A 19,837-nucleotide genomic window follows, 5' to 3' on the forward strand; every position below is an offset into this window, starting at 1 on the left:
AGAGAGAGAAGAGCGAAGACAAGGGAGGTAACTCGGGAGCACGCTGAGGAGCTTTTCCACTTTTATCAACTCGTGTTGATATATTTGATTAAAAAAGACACGAGTGTGAGATTTTATTTATCATCCAACATCATTCTTCCAACTTTTTCAGTTTGTAGACAGTAATAGGCAGTGTCTTAAGTGTAAAAAGTACTGCTAACAGCCTCAGTAGCAGAGCTATTAGTGATGTCATTTGATTGTGACGTCATTGTAACCAATGACGTCACAATGGTCTGCAAAATATTGTGATGCAATTTCATTGCAGCGATATCAACAATGTAGATATCGCTTGATCTCAAGCAAGAGATATCTCCTGTGGGAGCCAGTTTTGGATGATAAATGCTGAATAAATACTTATAATGAACTAAAATGAGTGGTCCCTTTCAGTTGGTTATAACCCTAGTTTACTGTACATTGTATTCATATGCAGTCTCTACAGATACTTCACTGAGCAATATTACATCTTTAACATCCATTGCTTAACAATCAAGGTAGAAACATAACAAACAATGTGCACACTGTATAAATCGCATTGCTCATATGTGCAAAGTGTGCATGTCGGTTTTAATGTTCCTACACCCAACAAATAACTTCACAGACTGCTGAGATAAACACAAGCAGTGATGACGTTCAGCCCAATAATGCAACCCAAGTCTTCCCACTCTGTCAGCACAGTAATGCAACCCAAGTCTTCCCACTCTGTCAGCACAGTAATGCAACCCAAGTCTTCCCACTCTGTCAGCACAATAATGCAACCCAAGTCGTACCCACTCTGTCAGCACAATAATGCAACCCAAGTCTTCCCACTCTGTCAGCACAATAATGCAACCCAAGTCGTACCCACTCTGTCAGCACAATAATGCAACCCAAGTCTTCCCACTCTGTCAGCACAATAATGCAACCCAAGTCTTCCCACTCTGTCAGCACAGTAATGCAACCCAAGTCTTCCCACTCTGTCAGCACAATAATGCAACCCAAATCTTCCCACTCTGTCAGCACAATAATGCAACCCAAGTCTTCCCACTCTGTCAGCACAGTAATGCAACCCAAGTCTTCCCACTCTGTCAGCACAATAATGCAACCCAAGTCTTCCCACTCTGTCAGCACAGTAATGCAACCCAAGTCTTCCCACTCTGTCAGCACAATAATGCAACCCAAGTCGTACCCACTGTCAGCACAATAATGCAACCCAAGTCGTACCCACTCTGTCAGCACAATAATGCAACCCAAGTCGTACCCACTCTGTCAGCACAATAATGCAACCCAAGTCTTCCCACTCTGTCAGCACAATAATGCAACCCAAGTCTTCCCACTCTGTCAGCACAATAATGCAACCCAAGTCGTACCCACTCTGTCAGCACAATAATGCAACCCAAGTCGTACCCACTCTGTCAGCACAATAATGCAACCCAAGTCGTACCCACTCTGTCAGCACAATAATGCAACCCAAGTCTTCCCACTCTGTCAGCACAATAATGCAACCCAAGTCTTCCCACTCTGTCAGCACATTAATGCAACCCAAGTCTTCCCACTCTGTCAGCACAATAATGCAACCCAAGTCTTCCCACTCTGTCAGCACAATAATGCAACCCAAGTCGTTCCCACTCTGTCAGCACAATAATGCAACCCAAGTCGTACCCACTCTGTCAGCCAATAAGCACTTCACCACTCTGTCAGCCAATCAGTAAACAGAAGTCAAGCAGTGGGAGTGGCCTAAACATACTCAGTTTGGGGAAGTAGCAAACATGGATGGGCCACGGCTTATAGTGAGTTTCTTCAGGTCAGCATTGAATGAATGGATACATATATGACTTCATACTTCCCCTTGATCAACATATATGTATTAGCCTCTCAGGTAGAAACATTGCAGAAACTTGAATATATATATGACTACAGTTTCAAAACACTGTCTACATGTTGTCAACATATTGTAGCGATCTACTCAACCAAACTCCCCTCGCATCTTTTTACAATCAGAAAATGTCCCACACTATTAAAGCCACCCATAGGTGGTCACATTACCCACCATTACAAACAGATTATTTGCATTCATTTTTGAGAAAACAGCTAGATCTGTTACATCGAATGCTTTGCTGAAAGCCCTTGATGCTGATTGGCTGATTAGAAACTTAGCCTGTCCACTAGTATTGTCCTCATATTGTCTACTACTGTCAACACAATGACACATTTTGTCAACGTGTCAACACACTGTCCAAGTACTGTCCACATATTATCAACACATGGTCTACATATTGTCCCTATATTGTCAATACATTGCCCACATATTGTCCAAATATTATCAACACAATGCCCACATATTGTCAACATATTGTCCAAATATTATCATCACAATGCCTGCATGTTGTCAATGTATTATCAACATAATGTCAACATATTATCAACACAATGCCTACATATTGTCAATGTATTGTCAACATATTGTCAAAATATTATCAACACAATACCCGCATACTGTCAATGTATAGTCAACATATTATCAACACAATGCCCGCATATTGTCAATGTATTGTCAACATATTGTCAACATATTATCAACACAATGCCTACATGATGACAACATACTGTCCTACCTGATCTTCTCCTGGGTGGTGAGGAAGGACACTAGTTTGGGCACGACATCCTTGGCAATTCGTTGTCTGAGGAAGTCTTCACAGCATTTACACATGGTGGCCAGCGTCTGGATAGCCTGAAACAACAACACTTTCACCTGACCTTGTGTCTGGATGGCCTGGAACAACTTTCAGGTGAGCCTGTGTCTAGATGGCCTGGAACAACACTGTCACCTGACCCTGTGTCTAGATGGCCTGGAACAACACTTTCACCTGACCCTGTGTCTGGATGGCCTGGAACAACACTTTCACCTGACACTATGTCTAGATGGCCTGGAACAACACTGTCACCTGAACCTGTGTCTAGATGGCCTGGAACAACACTTTCACCTGACACTATGTCTAGATGGCCTGGAACAACACTTTCACCTGACCCTGTGTCAAGATGGCCTGGAACAACACTTTCACCTGACCCTGTGTCTAGATGGCCTGGAACAACACTTTCACCTGACCCTGTGTCTAGATGGCCTGGAACAACACTTTCACCTGACCCTGTGTCTGGATGGCCTGGAACAACACTTTCACCTGACACTATGTCTAGATGGCCTGGAACAACACTGTCACCTGAACCTGTGTCTAGATGGCCTGGAACAACACTTTCACCTGACACTATGTCTAGATGGCCTGGAACAACACTTTCACCTGACCCTGTGTCAAGATGGCCTGGAACAACACTTTCACCTGACCCTGTGTCTAGATGGCCTGGAACAACACTTTCACCTGACCCTGTGTCTAGATGGCCTGGAACAACACTTTCACCTGACCCTGTGTCTGGATGGCCTGGAACAACACTTTCACCTGACCCTATGTCTAGATGGCCTGGAGCAACACTTTCACCTGACACTATGTCTAGATGGCCTGGAACAACACTGTCACCTGAACCTGTGTCTAGATGGCCTGGAACAACACTTTCACCTGACACTATGTCTAGATGGCCTGGAACAACACTTTCACCTGACCCTGTGTCAAGATGGCCTGGAACAACACTTTCACCTGACCCTGTGTCTAGATGGCCTGGAACAACACTTTCACCTGACCCTGTGTCTAGATGGCCTGGAACAACACTTTCACCTGACCCTGTGTCTGGATGGCCTGGAACAACACTTTCACCTGACCCTATGTCTAGATGGCCTGGAGCAACACTTTCACCTGACCCTATGTCTAGATGGCCTGGAACAACACTGTCACCTGACCCTGTGTCTGGATGGCCTGGAACAACACTTTCACCTGACCCTGTGTCTGGATGGCCTGGAACAACACTGTCACCTGACCCTATGTCTAGATGGCCTGGAACAACACTTTCACCTGACTCTATGTCTAGATGGCCTGGAACAACACTGTCACCTGACCCTATGTCTGGATTGCTTGGAACAACACTGTCACCTGACCCTATGTCTAGATGGCCTGGAACAACACTTTCGCCTGACCCTGTGTCTAGATGGCCTGGAACAACACTTTCACCTGACCCTCTGTCTGGATGGCCTGGAACAACACTTTCACCTGACCCTGTGTCTGGATGGCCTGGAACAACACTTTCACCTGACCCTGTGTCTGGATGGCCTGGAAGAACAACACTTTCACCTGACCCTGTGTCTGGATGGCCTGGAACAACACTTTCACCTGACCCTGTGTCTGGATGGCCTGGAACAACACTTTCACCTGACCCTGTGTCTAGATGGCCTGGAACAACACTGTCACCTGACACTGTGTCTGGATGGCCTGGTAGAACAACACTGTCACCTGACCCTGTGTCTGGATGGCCTGGAACAACACTGTCACCTGACCCTGTGTCTGGATGGCCTGGTAGAACAACACTGTCACCTGACCCTATGTCTGGATGGCCTGGAACAACACTGTCACCTGACCCTATGTCTAGATGGCCTGGAACAACACTTTCACCTGACCCTGTGTCTAGATGGCCTGGAACAACACTTTCACCTGACCCTGTGTCTGGATGGCCTGGAAGAACAACACTGTCACCTGACCCTATGTCTGGATGGCCTGGAACAACACTGTCACCTGACCCTGTGTCTGGATGGCCTGGAACAACACTTTCACCTAACCCTCTGTCTTGATGGCCTGGAACAACACTTTCACCTGACCCTGTGTCTAGATGGCCTTGAACAACACTTTCACCTAACCCTCTGTCTTGATGGCCTACCTTGATAGTGACTAGCTTTTCCCCATCTGTGAACCGGAGTGAGAAGGGCTGCCACAGCTGGTGCACCAGAGGCAGAAGTTCATCTGATAAACAGAAATATATACTTACTCACTCATTCACTACCCCCTCAATGATATCAGGAAAAAATGTGATCAATGCAAAAATACTTTAAAACAGAATGTCCCCTGTCTGCGGAAGAAAGTATTAGTTTAAGTGTTTGTACGACTGATTGTGTTTCAACTGATTGTAAGACTGACTTACTTCTCCAGTCACGCAGTGCGACGACAGTCTTGTATTAGTGTATCATTTGTTGTATTATTTGGGGATAAGATTACCACAGAAGTCAGTGAATAAGGTAATCATTAAAAAGACAATGTAAAAAGGCTTTCATATGATATATTACATGACCATGTTGAAGAACTATGTAAGATCTTGATTTTGAAAACAGGTAAAAATGGCGGCCGTCTTGAAATTCATATTTTTTCTTTATGAGTTTACAATTTTGGTGTTTTTAGGCATTGTTGCAATTATCCCACTCATCCACTACAGCAAAATCATCTACAACCATATGTCAATAAGCAATTTTCGTCAAAGTTGTTTTTGAGGGGGTGGGGTAACACTGTATACAATATCTCAACCCCTATGTAATATATTTTCATTTTGTTTTTTGTATAGGATAGTACAATGGTTAAGGCAGATTTTAATACCCAGAGTGGTTTTATTGTCACAACTCAATGGAATTAGTGTTTTAACTACTCACAAAATTTGAAAATGAAGTAAAAAAACATGATTTTTACCAATGTTTCCACTGAGAATAAGAATAACAGTTAAGTGAAACAAAATGTGTGCCAAATTCAGATAATTGAACATATTTCCTGTAATCAAAGACATAATTTGGATAGTTTAATGACTTAATAAAAATGTTACGACCAATTTTGTCAATTTATGCAATTTTGACCCCCTGAAAATTCCTGCACACACTTGCAAGCTTACTACCCAATGAAAATTGTGTACAGATACCTCCTTTATGCAATAGAAAAGGTTTAAGGTATACAGGAAAATGTGGGAACGAAAATCTTGTTTTTCACCCCTGGCCAACTGACTATTACTTCTCCAGTCACGCAGTGAGACGACAGCCTTGTATTTGTGTTTCAACTGATTGTAAGACTGACTTACTTCTCCAGTCACGCAGTGAGACGACAGCCTTGTATTAGTGTTTCAACTGATTGTAAGACTGACTTACTTCTCCAGTCAAGCAGTGAGATGACAGCCTTCTATTAGTGTTTCAACTGATTGTAAGACTGACTTACTTCTCCAGTCACGCAGTGCGATGACAGCCTGACTGATGACATCCAACACCAGCAGCCGCAACCGTGGGGCAGAGGAGGCAAGCAGGTGCTTGGTCCGCTGCAGCACCTGGTGATTACACGTACACGATAAATACACGATACATACATGATACATACACGATACATACACGATACATACATGATAATACACGATACATACACGATACATATACAATACATACATGATACATACACAATACATACATGATTCACAATACAGCAATGATAAATCAATGATACATACATGATACATACACAATACATACATGATACACAATAGAGCAACGATACATCAATGATACATACATGATACATACACAATACATACATGATACATAAACAATACATACAGGATACATCACTGATACATCTTTGATACATACACAATACATACATGATACATACACGATACATACACGATACATATACAATACATACATGATACATAAACAATACATACATGATACATACACAATACATACATGATACATACACGATACATACACGATACATATACAATACATACATGATACATGAACAATACATACATGATACACAATACAGCAACAATACATACATGATACATACATGATACATACACGATACATACATGATACATATACAATACATACATGATACACAATACAGCAACGAAACATACATGATACATACATGATACATACACAATACATATACAATACATATATGAAGCACAATACAGCAACGATACATCAATGATACATACATGATACATACACGATACATATACAATACATACATGATACATACATGATACATACACGATACATATACAATACATACATGATACACAATACAGCAACGATACATCAATGATACATACATGATACATACACAATACATACATGATACATAAACAATACATACATGATACATACATCTGCTGAAACATCCCCAGATGCTGACACGCCCACTCACCTCCTTCACAGCTGAAACATCTCCAGATGCTGACACGCCCATTCACAGCTGAAACATCCCCAGATGCTGACACGCCCATTCACAGCTGAAACATCCCCAGATGCTGACACGCCCACTCACCTCCTTCACAGCAGAAACATCCCTAGATGCTGACACGCCCACTCACCTCCTTCACAGCAGAAACATCCCCAGATGCTGACACGCCACTCACCTCCTTCACAGCAGAAACATCCCCAGATGCTGACATGCCCACTCACCTCCTCCACAGCTGAAACATCCCCAGATGCTGACACGCCCACTCACCTCCTTCACAGCTGAAACATCCCCAGATGCTGACACGCCCACTCACCTCCTCCACAATTGAAACATCCCCAGATGCTGAAACGCCCACTCACCTCCTTCACAGCTGAAACATCCCCAGATGCTGACACGCCCACTCACCTCCTTCACAGCTGAAACATCCCCAGATCCTGACACGCCCACTCACCTCCTTCACAGCTGAAACATCCCCCGATGCTGACACGCCCACTCACCTCCTTCACAGCTGAAACATCCCCAGATGCTGACACGCCCACTCACCTCCTTCACAGCTGAAACAGCCCCAGATGCTGACACGCCCACTCACCTCCTTCACAGCTGAAACATCCCCAGATGCTGACACGCCCACTCACCTCCTTCACAGCTGAAACATCCCCAGATGCTGACACGTCCACTCACCTCCTCCACAGCTGAAACATCCCCAGATGCTGAAACGCCCACTCACCTCCTTCACAGCTGAACATCCCCCGATGCTGACACGCCCACTCACCTCCTTCACAGCTGAAACATCTCCAGATGCTGACACGCCCACTCTCCTCCTTCACAGCAGAAACATCCCCAGATGCTGACACGCCCACTCACCTCCTTCACAGCTGAAACATCTCCAGATGCTGACACGCCCACTCTCCTCCTTCACAGCAGAAACATCCCCAGATGCTGACACGCCCACTCACCTCCTTCACAGCAGAAACATCCCCAGATGCTGACACGCCCACTCACCTCCTTCACAGCTGAAACATGTTTGGGGAGATCAATGTCTGCCTCCTCTTTCTCTACATCATCAACGTTGTCTGCAGCCACATCAGCATACTCCTCCTCCCTCACGTCACAGTCGGCAATCACCCTCTGTCTGTGGTAGTCAAGGAAGAAGTCTCGGATGCTGTCGCTGGTAGACTGTTGTGGTGGATGGTTGACTTCTTGGTCATCTGGGTCGGGGTCCGTCGGCACTGTGTGTTGGGCTGCTTTCTGGAAATATGACAATGAAATGATGCTGTCTCTAAATGCAACTTATCATTTAATACATTATGTTTGTTTTTGTTTTTACAGTTGCTGCTATGTTCCCAGCAGCAGTGCTAAAGACTTATGACACACATAGTGTAAAGATCACTCTGTCCAACAATCACTCTGTCCAACAAAGACTTACGACAGATGCAGTGTAAAGATCACTCTCTCCAACAATCACTCTCTCCAACAAAGACTTATGACAGATGCAGTGTTAAGATCACTCTCTCCAACAATCACTCTGTCCAACAATCACTCTGTCCAACAAAGACTTACGACAGATGCAGTGTAAAGATCACTCTCTCCAACAATCACTCTCTCCAACAAAGACTTACGACAGACGCAGTGTTAAGATCACTCTCTCCAACAATCACTCTCTCCAACAATCACTCTTTCCAACAAAGACTTACAACAGACGCAGTGTAAAGATCACTCTGTCCAACAAAGACTTACGACAGACGCAGTGTTAAGATCACTCTGTCCAACAATCACTCTGTCCAACAAAGACTTACGACAGATGCAGTGTAAAGATCACTCTCTCCAACAATCACTCTCTCCAACAAAGACTTATGACAGATGCAGTGTTAAGATCACTCTCTCCAACAATCACTCTGTCCAACGATCACTCTTTCCAACAAAGACTTACGACAGACGCAGTGTAAAGATCACTCTGTCCAACAAAGACTTACGAAAGACGCAGTGTTAAGATCACTCTCTCCAACAATCACTCTCTCCAACAATCACTCTTTCCAACAAAGACTTATGACAGATGCAGTGTTAAGATCACTCTCTCCAACAATCACTCTGTCCAACAATCACTCTGTCCAACAAAGACTTACGACAGACGCAGTGTTAAGATCACTCTCTCCAACAATCACTCTGTTCAACAAAGACTTACGACAGACGCAGTGTTAAGATCACTCTCTCCAACAATCACTCTCTCCAACAATCACTCTTTCCAACAAAGACTTACGACAGACGCAGTGTAAAGATCACTCTGTCCAACAAAGACTTACGAAAGACGCAGTGTTAAGATCACTCTCTCCAACAATCACTCTTTCCAACAATCACTCTTTCCAACAAAGACTTACGACAGACGCAGTGCAAAGATCACTCTGTCCAACAATCACTCTGTCCAACAATCACTCTGTCCAACAAAGACTTACAACAGACGCAGTGTAAAGATCACTCTGTCCAACAATCACTCTGTCCAACAAAGACTTACGACAGACGCAGTGTAAAGATCATTCTGTCCAACAATCACTCTGTCCAACAAAGACTTACGACAGACGCAGTGTTAAGATCACTCTGTCCAACAATCACTCTGTCCAACAAAGACTTACGACAGACGCAGTGTTAAGATCACTCTCTCCAACAATCACTCTCTAACAATCACTCTTTCCAACAAAGACTTACGACAGACGCAGTGTAAAGATCACTCTGTCCAACAAAGACTTACGAAAGACGCAGTGTTAAGATCACTCTCTCCAACAATCACTCTCTCCAACAATCACTCTTTCCAACAAAGACTTACGACAGACGCAGTGTAAAGATCACTCTGTCCAACAATCACTCTGTCCAACAAAGACTTACGACAGACGCAGTGTAAAGATCACTCTGTCCAACAATCACTCTGTCCAACAAAGACTTACGACAGACGCAGTGTAAAGATCTTTCTGTCCAACAATCACTCTGTCCAACAAAGACTTACGACAGACGCAGTGTTAAGATCACTCTCTCCAACAATCACTCTGTCCAACAAAGACTTACGACAGATGCAGTGTTAAGATCACTCTGTCCAACAATCACTCTCTTCAACAAAGACTTACGACAGATGCAGTGTAAAGATCACTCTCCACAACAATCCCTCTGTCCAACAAAGACTTACGACAGATGCAGTGTTAAGATCACTCTCTCCAACAATCACTCTCTCCAACAATCACTCTTTCCAACAAAGACTTACGACAGACGCAGTGTAAAGATCACTCTGTCCAACAAAGACTTACAACAGACGCAGTGTTAAGATCACTCTCTCCAACAATCACTCTGTCCAACAAAGACTTACGACAGACGCAGTGTTAATATCACTCTCTCCAACAATCACTCTCTACAACAATCACTCTTTCCAACAAAGACTTACGACAGATGCAGTGTAAAGATCACTCTGTCCAACAAAGACTTACGAAAGACGCAGTGTTAAGATCACTCTCTCCAACAATCACTCTCTCCAACAATCACTCTTTCCAACAAAGACTTACGACAGACGCAGTGTAAAGATCACTCTCTCCAACAATCACTCTGTCCAACAAAGACTTACGACAGACACAGTGTAAAGATCACTCTGTCCAACAATCACTCTGTCCAACAAAGACTTACGACAGATGCAGTGTAAAGATCACTCTCTCCAACAATCACTCTTTCCAACAAAGACTTACGACAGACGCAGTGTAAAGATCACTCTCTCCAACAATCACTCTTTCCAACAAAGACTTACAACAGACGCAGTGTTAAGATCACTCTGTCCAACAAAGACTTACAACAGACGCAGTGTTAAGATCACTCTGTCCAACAAAGACTTACGACAGACGCAGTGTAAAGATCACTCTCTCCAACAATCACTCTTTCCAACAAAGACTTACGACAGACGCAGTGTAAAGATCACTCTCTCCAACAATCACTCTGTCCAACAATCACTCTTTCCAACAAAGACTTACGACAGATGCAGTGTAAAGATCACTCTCTCCAACAATCACTCTTTCCAACAAAGACTTACGACAGACGCAGTGTAAAGATCACTCTCTCCAACAATCACTCTCTCCAACAATCACTCTTTCCAACAAAGACTTACGACAGACGCAGTGTAAAGATCACTCTCTCCAACAATCACTCTGTCCAACAAAGACTTACGACAGACACAGTGTAAAGATCACTCTGTCCAACAATCACTCTCTACAACAATCACTCTTTCCAACAAAGACTTACGACAGACACAGTGTAAAGATCACTCTGTCCAACAATCACTCTGTCCAACAAAGACTTACGACAGATGCAGTGTAAAGATCACTCTCTCCAACAATCACTCTTTCCAACAAAGACTTACGACAGACGCAGTGTAAAGATCACTCTCTCCAACAATCACTCTTTCCAACAAAGACTTACGACAGATGCAGTGTAAAGATCTTTCTGTCCAACAATCACTCTGTCCAACAAAGACTTACGACAGACGCAGTGTTAAGATCACTCTCTCCAACAATCACTCTGTCCAACAAAGACTTACGACAGATGCAGTGTTAAGATCACTCTGTCCAACAATCACTCTCTTCAACAAAGACTTACGACAGACGCAGTGTAAAGATCACTCTCCACAACAATCCCTCTGTCCAACAAAGACTTACGACAGATGCAGTGTTAAGATCACTCTCTCCAACAATCACTCTCTCCAACAATCACTCTTTCCAACAAAGACTTACAACAGACGCAGTGTTAAGATCACTCTGTCCAACAAAGACTTACAACAGACGCAGTGTTAAGATCACTCTGTCCAACAAAGACTTACGACAGACGCAGTGTAAAGATCACTCTCTCCAACAATCACTCTCTCCAACAAAGACTTACGACAGATGCAGTGTTAAGATCACTCTCTCCAACAATCACTCTCTCCAACAAAGACTTACAACAGTTACAGTACTAAGAACGGCACTGCATATTTCATAGAAGAAATTTATAATAATATACCTAGGTGGACAATTACCTGTTTCCATGGAAACCATCTGTTGATGGCCTTCACGAGTTCATGAAGCACCTTCACAAAAATGGCTGCTTCCTCAATGTAATGGTCGTCAAGGCAACTCAGAATCTGCAAACAAGACAACGAACATCAGAGTGTCTGCAGAAAGGACAAAACGAGCTGTAAATCAAGATGTATATCAACTATAGAGCATCCGAACAAGAAAATCCTGACTTGTGGACAACTTAGCCAGTCTGTAATTTCATTAAGCGAGTGAGAGAGTGAGTATAGTTTTACGCCACTTTTAGCTATATTCCAGCAATATCAAGGCGGGGAAACCAGAAATGTGCTTTGCACATTGTACCCATGTGGGGAATCGGACCTGTGTCTTTGGCGCGGCGAGCGACACTTTAACCACTAGGCTACCTGACAGCCCCTGTCATTAAGCAAGGATAAGATAGATGGATGAACAACTTCTTTATCCCAATTAGGTCCACACCGTTATCAAGTAGCTTCTAACACTGTTATCAAGTTCTAACACTGTTATAATCCCTTGCGTGATAACAGTGTCAGAACCTATTCCTGTCATTGTTCAGACAACTCTTCTGTTGGCTCAAGTAACCAGAACTGAATGACCCTATGCAGACCAGGGTAAAGAGAGGTCCGCAGCAGTGGGATCGTGGATCAGGTGGCCACGCAGTGATGGTTGATTGCCTGGCAACAGGGTTGGGCAGTGCTCATAATATCTCATGGATTGTCTGGTCAGGCATTATTATTTACAAGCCATGGGATATACACAAACAAACAAACAAACATACTGCTGAAGACTTTCATTCAAATTCTATCTGTGCAGATGGACAAGAGATGGACACCAACCTCTTGCACCGTGTCGTCCACCAGAGGCAGGATGTCAGCCTCACTGTACTGCAACATGACACGGAGCACCGTCGGACAGCGCAAGTTGGCCTCCAGGTGGCGCAGACGCAGAGAGATTGCGTTCATCAAATAATCTGCATTGTGGCGAATCATTTCATCTAGGGACCTGCAGATTACAGAAAACCAACTAGGACATGTACCTCCAGACTCGACTAGGACACAGTACAGCCCTTTAGATACACTCAGAATATCCAAATGTTTGACATACTTAGAGTGAGAAGACTGATTTTTCCAAATTTGAGAAAAGTGACATTTTCATTGCAGTGAACATAAAACTTTGACGGAACTATTGTCATACAAGAGTTACCTCCCCTCAAATCGTCTCCTTAAATCGTAAGTGTCTTGCACGTACACAAACTGTTGACGTCATTTGACGTTATTTCCACATTTACAAGGCAGAATACTGACAGGTCGTCATTTATGGAGTTAATATCACTACTTGCCATTTGTAATTCTCTTGAAACTGTTTTGTTATAAACTGTGAATTTCTCATCATAAATAGGATATTCTATGTGTCGAGTGAAATATTATGTTTTTCTCATTGAATGTCTGGGGAAAGAGATAGTTTCACGAGTGGCATAAAATATCCTCTACTGGATCGACACCTTGACATAGATCTACACCTTGACACAGATCTACATCTTGACACAGATCTACACCTTGACATAGATCTACACCTTGACATAGATCTACACCTTGACATAGATCTACAACCTGACATAGATCTACACCTTGACACAGACCTACACATTGACATAGATCTACACCTTGACATAGATCTACAACTTGACATAGATCTACACCTTGACATAGATCTACACCTTGACATAGATCTACACCTTGACACAGATCTACACCTTGACATAGATCTACACCTTGACATAGATCTACACCTTGACACAGACCTGCAACTTGACACAGATCTACACCTTGACATAGATCTACAACTTGACATAGATCTACACCTTGACATAGATCTACAATCATACATAGATCTACACCTTGACACAGATCTACACCTTGACATAGATCTACACCTTGACACAGATCTACACCTTGACACAGATCTACACCTTGACATAGATCTACACCTTGACATAGATCTACAACTTGACACAGATCTACACCTTGACATAGATCTACACCTTGACACAGATCTACACCTTGACACAGATCTACACCTTGACACAGATCTACACCTTGACATACATCTACACCTTGACATAGATGTACACCTTGACACATATCTACAAGTTGACACAGATCTACAACTTGACATAGATCTACACCTTGACATAGATCTACACCTTGACACAGATCTACACCTTGACACAGATCTGCACCTTGACATAGATCTACACCTTGACATAGATCTACAAGAATATAAAATTACCTGTATTCACAAGCCTGACACAAAGCCACAAGGACGCTGTAGGCGGTGCTGCTGATCAAGGAGTTGTCGTCCCCGAGCTTGTCCAGCAGCGGGTATAGCACCAGCATCAGGAGGGGTCGAAAGCGTGGGGCCAGGACGGAGGCGAAGCGGGCCACGCCTTCCATGTACAGACAGACCTGGCAGATGTTCTGGTTGAGGCTGACCACTGTGGTGGGGGAGGCGGTGGTGGGGGAGGCGGCTGGTGGGGGGTGCAGGATGCTGAGCGGGGACGGATCAGGTTCCGTCACTGTCTGGAGGTTGAAGTTGGCTGGGGACAGGTACTCCTCCACCAGCATCCTGGTAGGGAGAGGATGGAGAACACACACGTGGCTTTGTACACAGTCTTGTGAAACTCATCATAACTTGCCTGTCAAACTCACACCAGTTCCGCTACCCTTGAGTTGGTTTAACATGGATTTGTTTGTTTGTTTGTTGTTTAAGCCGCACTCAGCAGTATTCCAGCTATAAGATGGTGGTCTGTAAATAATCGGGTCTGGACCAGAACAATCCAATGATTGACATCATGAGCATCGATCCCTGCACTTGGGATACAATGACATGCCTCAACCAAGTCAGCAAGCCTGACCACCCGATCCTGCTAGTTGTCTCTTATGACAAGCATAGTTGCCTTTTATGGCAAGCATGGGTTGCTGAAGACCTATTCTACCCTGGATCTTCTTGGGTATTTAACATTGAAAAGAATGTTAGGATGTTAGGATGTGTCAATGTAATGTGGGAGGTGTGATGGAGACATGACAAGCATCCTAATTGGCGTGAATCTGGGATGTAGAACCCCCAATCTGCAGCATGACGATGTCAGCACCGTGGGCCATGTTGCCCCTTATACCACCAGTAACAACATGCAGTGTTTTCCTGAGTGTCTTTGTTATAATCTCTTTACGAGGAAGATGAATTTTTCCGAGGACTACTGTGAAAAACGTGATTTTCCGTGTTTCCATTGAGATTTCACATCCCTGCAGTATTGGTATGCTGTTACAGTGTTAAGTTGTTACAGTGTTGTTTTGCTGTTACAGTGTTGTTTTGCTGTTACAGTGTTGCATTGCTGTTACAGTGTTGTTTTGCTGTTACAGTGTTGCATTGCTGTTACAGTGTTGTTATGCTGTTAGTGTTGTTTTGCTGTTACAGTGTTGTATTGCTGTTACAGTGTTGTTATGCTGTTACAGTGTTGTATTGCTGTTACAGTGTTGTTATGCTGTTACAGTGTTAAGTTGTTACAGTGTTGTTACCTGACTGTGCTGTCCAGTTCTCCCTGTTCCAATCCAGCTGCCTCAACAAGTCCACCCCTCTTGTGTTCTGCAACAATCAACAGCAGCAATACAAGCAGACTGACCACCCCCCTGGTGTTCTGCAACAATCAACAGCAGCAATACAAGCAGACTGACCACCCCCCTGGTGTTCTGCAACAATCAACAGCAGCAATACAAGCAGACTGACCACCCCCCTGGTGTTCTGCAACAATCAACAGCAGCAATACAAGCAGACTGACCACATCCACAGACTAAACACAGAGAGCATACAGACCACCCCCCTGGTGTTCTGCAACAATCAACAGCAGCAATACAAGCAGACTGACCACATTCACAGTCTAAACACAGAGAGCATACAGACCACCCCCCTGGTGTTCTGCAACAATCAACAGCAGCAATACAAGCAGACTGACCACATCCACAGACTGAACACAGAGAGCATACAGACCACCCCCCTGGTGTTCTGCAACAATCAACAGCAGCAATACAAGCAGACTGACCACATCCACAGACTGAACACAGAGTGCATACAGACCACCCCCCTGGTGTTCTGCAACAATCAACAGCAGCAATACAAGCAGACTGACCACATCCACAGACTGAACACAGAGAGCATACAGAGCACCCCCCTGGTGTTCTGCAACAATCAACAGCAGCAATACAAGCAGACTGACCACATCCACTGACTGAACACAGAGAGCATACAGACCACCCCCCTGGTGTTCTGCAACAATCAACAGCAGCAATACAAGCAGACTGACCACATCCACAGACTGAACACAGAGAGCATACAGACCTACCCCCTGGTGTTCTGCAACAATCAACAGCAGCAATACAAGCAGACTGACCACATCCACAGACTAAACACAGAGAGCATACAGACCACCCCCCTGGTGTTCTGCAACAATCAACAGCAGCAATACAAGCAGACTGACCACATCCACAGACTGAACACAGAGAGCATACAGACCACCCCCCTGGTGTTCTGCAACAATCAACAGCAGCAATACAAGCAGACTGACCACATCCACAGACTAAACACAGAGAGCATACAGACCACCCCCCTGGTGTTCTGCAACAATCAACAGCAGCAATACAAGCAGACTGACCACATCCACAAAATGTGTGATTTCATAAAAAACATGAACATGCCAAAATGTCAATTTACAAATCAATAGCGTGTGTGTCCACCTCTGGTTGCGATGCAAGCAACACATCTTCGTCTCACGGAATGGACCAGGCGTCGCACAAAGTCTTGTGGGATATCTGTCCATATCTGCTGGAGCATGTTTCGAAGTTCCTGGAGTGTCTGTGGAACATGTGTTTTGTTGAAGAGAGTCCTGAACAAGTCGAGCAATATGAGGCTGGGCTGCACTTGTCCCCACTGCATGTCCGTCAAGGGTAGACGCTGTCTGCACCACTGTAGATATGCTTGACGGTGGTTTCCTGTCAAAATGCGACGTCTGGCGGGTCTTCTGGCGACAATCCCTGCACATCTGAGGCGATGACGTATGGTTTGTGAAGATATTCGTCGAAATCCAGGGATGCTTCTTGCAGTTACTGTTGCTGGCTGGAATCGATTTTGTGTTGTTCGAATCCAGTTGTCTTGTCGATTATTGGTTACGCAAAGGCTGCCACTCCGAGGATGGTCTCTGAATGCATTCGTCTGTTGCCAACGTTGCCATAAACACCAAATGGTGTTTCTGTGCACGTTAAATTGTCTTGCAACATCACATTGACTCGATCCTGCTTCAAGCATACCAATGGCTCGCAGACGCTCATTTTCGGACAGGCCTGGCATTTCGTAATGTTGAATAATTGTGAAATTTTGTTGTTTTTCTGAGTGGTTGTTGCCAGCATGATGCTAAACAATGCATATGGAATCCCGCTAACGCACATGTTTTTATACCCATTTTTGGGTAGTGAAATGCATTGGGCTTGCAAAAAAGTCAACTTTTCCATGGAATTTCCATGGAATGCATGCTTTTCTGTAGCAGTTGCGTTTTTGTGACTTGATTCCATACATGTACTACAATATTGAAAACCAAACTTTACTTGTTTGAAAAATACACTAAAATATTGGTGTCACAGGAACTTTGGCCTGACAAACATCAGGTCCCAGGGCATCTCTGCCTTGACACAAAGAACATCACACCTGCTGGAGGGTTGTCTCATACCTGATCTGGGGGTGTGTCCAAAGACAATTTCATTCAAGATGAGGGTTGCTGACATCCGATACCTCGCAGATTCATTCACGATGTCCAAGAAGTGGTCAACAAGGATGCTCAGATCTCCTGGGAAATGGAAGAACATTAAATACAGACAAATACGATCACCAAGTACACCAGCTACGATCACCCAGTACACCAGCCACGATCATCCAGTACACCTGCCACAATCACCCAGTGACCACAATCACCCAGTACACCTGCCACGATCAACCAGTACTCCAGCCTTGATCACCCAGTCCACCTGCAACGATCACCCAGTACACCAGCCACGATCACCCAGTACACCTGCCATGATCATCCAATACACCAGCCACGATCACCCAGTACACCTGCCACGATCATCCAGTACACCAGCCACGATCACCCAGTACACCTGCCATGATCATCCAATACACCAGCCACGATCACCCAGTACACCTGCCATGATCATCCAATAAACCAGCCACGATCACCCAGTACACCTGCAACGATCACCCAGTACACCAGCCACGATCACCCAGTACACCTGCCATGATCATCCAATAAACCAGCCACGATCACCCAGTACACCTGCAACGATCACCCAGTACACCAGCCAAGGTCACCCAGTACACCTGCCATGATCACCTAGTACACCTGTCACGATCATCCAGTACACCTGTCACGATCATCCAGTACACCTGCCACGATCATCCAGTACACCAGCAACGATCACCCAGTACACCAGCCATGATCACCCAGTACACCTGCCAGGATCTCCCAGTATCCATGACAACCAGTACACCTGCCACAATTACCCAGTACACCTGCCTTGATCATCCAGTAACCATGACAACCAAGTACCCTAATGATGACCAAGTAGCCATGATCAACCTGTACACCTTCAAAGATCACCCAGTAACCATGACAACCCAGTACACGACCATATTTACCCAGTAACCATTACAACCAAGTACACCAACCACTATCACCCAGCAACCATGAAAACCCAGTACACGACCATATTTATCCAGTAACTATTACAACCAAGTACACCAACCACTATCACCTAGCCACCATGACAACCCAGTACACCAATGATCACCAAATAACCACGATCACCCAGTACACACCAACCACAATCACCCAGAAACCATTGCGACCAGTACACCCGCCACAATCACCCAATACACCTGCCACGATCACCCAGTAACCATGACAACCCAGTACACCAACTATGATCGCCCATTCCACCTACCATGATAACCAAGCAGACGACACGTTTTCATCAGGGAATCGGCAATCCTGTGATCCTGGAAGTGTTTGAAGACATTTCTTGGTCTCCCTGCTGGGTGGTCTGAGTCCATCACTCCGGAGCCTGCAGGGAGGGGAGATAACTCTGTTTACAGGTCATCAAACACTCCATATTCAATAAAATGTCATATCTGTGTCTGCTAAAATACCACCAAATACAAGACCCCCCTTTACACATCCCTGCAACCACCCCTAGAATGTAGTGGCCCCATGAAACCACAAGATGTTAAAAGATGGTACTTGTTGTTTCTCAGTGAGGCTGTAAGTGGGGCCCAAAAACAGGTGTTAGTCTGGACGAGCCAAGAACACACACGCACACATGTGTGTGCATGCACATCACAACATAAAACCTCTCCTCGCTTCACCTTGCCTCATCCCTGCCATAAGGAATGGCGGGTGTTATTGGCCAGTTTAATTAGGATGAATTTGTGATTTCTACCTAGGATCATAAGAATCTGGCACTACCAAGGGACACAACTCTGTACAGAGAAACTGTGCTGCCATGGCAACTGGGC

General features: G+C 44.5%; 1 protein-coding gene across 4 annotated transcripts in view; it reads right to left on the bottom strand.

Annotated features, from left to right (window-relative positions):
* The window catches only part of LOC124126622 (TELO2-interacting protein 1 homolog), a 112,481-nt gene that overhangs the window by 33,804 nt on the left and 58,840 nt on the right, over window positions 1-19,837 (bottom strand). For all 4 annotated transcript variants that reach the window (XM_048393197.1, XM_048393199.1, XM_048393195.1 and 1 more), the window contains 10 exons: window positions 19,267-19,386; window positions 17,997-18,113; window positions 15,799-15,865; window positions 14,513-14,848; window positions 13,060-13,225; window positions 12,208-12,312; window positions 8,175-8,420; window positions 6,141-6,246; window positions 4,831-4,913; window positions 2,631-2,746 (listed from right to left, as the gene is read on the bottom strand). In XM_048393197.1, coding sequence (XP_048249154.1) covers window positions 2,631-2,746; window positions 4,831-4,913; window positions 6,141-6,246; window positions 8,175-8,420; window positions 12,208-12,312; window positions 13,060-13,225; window positions 14,513-14,848; window positions 15,799-15,865; window positions 17,997-18,113; window positions 19,267-19,386 — 1,462 coding nt within the window. The remainder of the gene's footprint in view (window positions 1-2,630; window positions 2,747-4,830; window positions 4,914-6,140; window positions 6,247-8,174; window positions 8,421-12,207; window positions 12,313-13,059; window positions 13,226-14,512; window positions 14,849-15,798; window positions 15,866-17,996; window positions 18,114-19,266; window positions 19,387-19,837) is intronic.

Source organism: Haliotis rufescens, unplaced genomic scaffold (assembly GCF_023055435.1).
Source record: "Haliotis rufescens isolate VD_foot unplaced genomic scaffold, xgHalRufe1.0.p SCAF_117, whole genome shotgun sequence".
Taxonomy (NCBI): domain Eukaryota; kingdom Metazoa; phylum Mollusca; class Gastropoda; order Lepetellida; family Haliotidae; genus Haliotis; species Haliotis rufescens.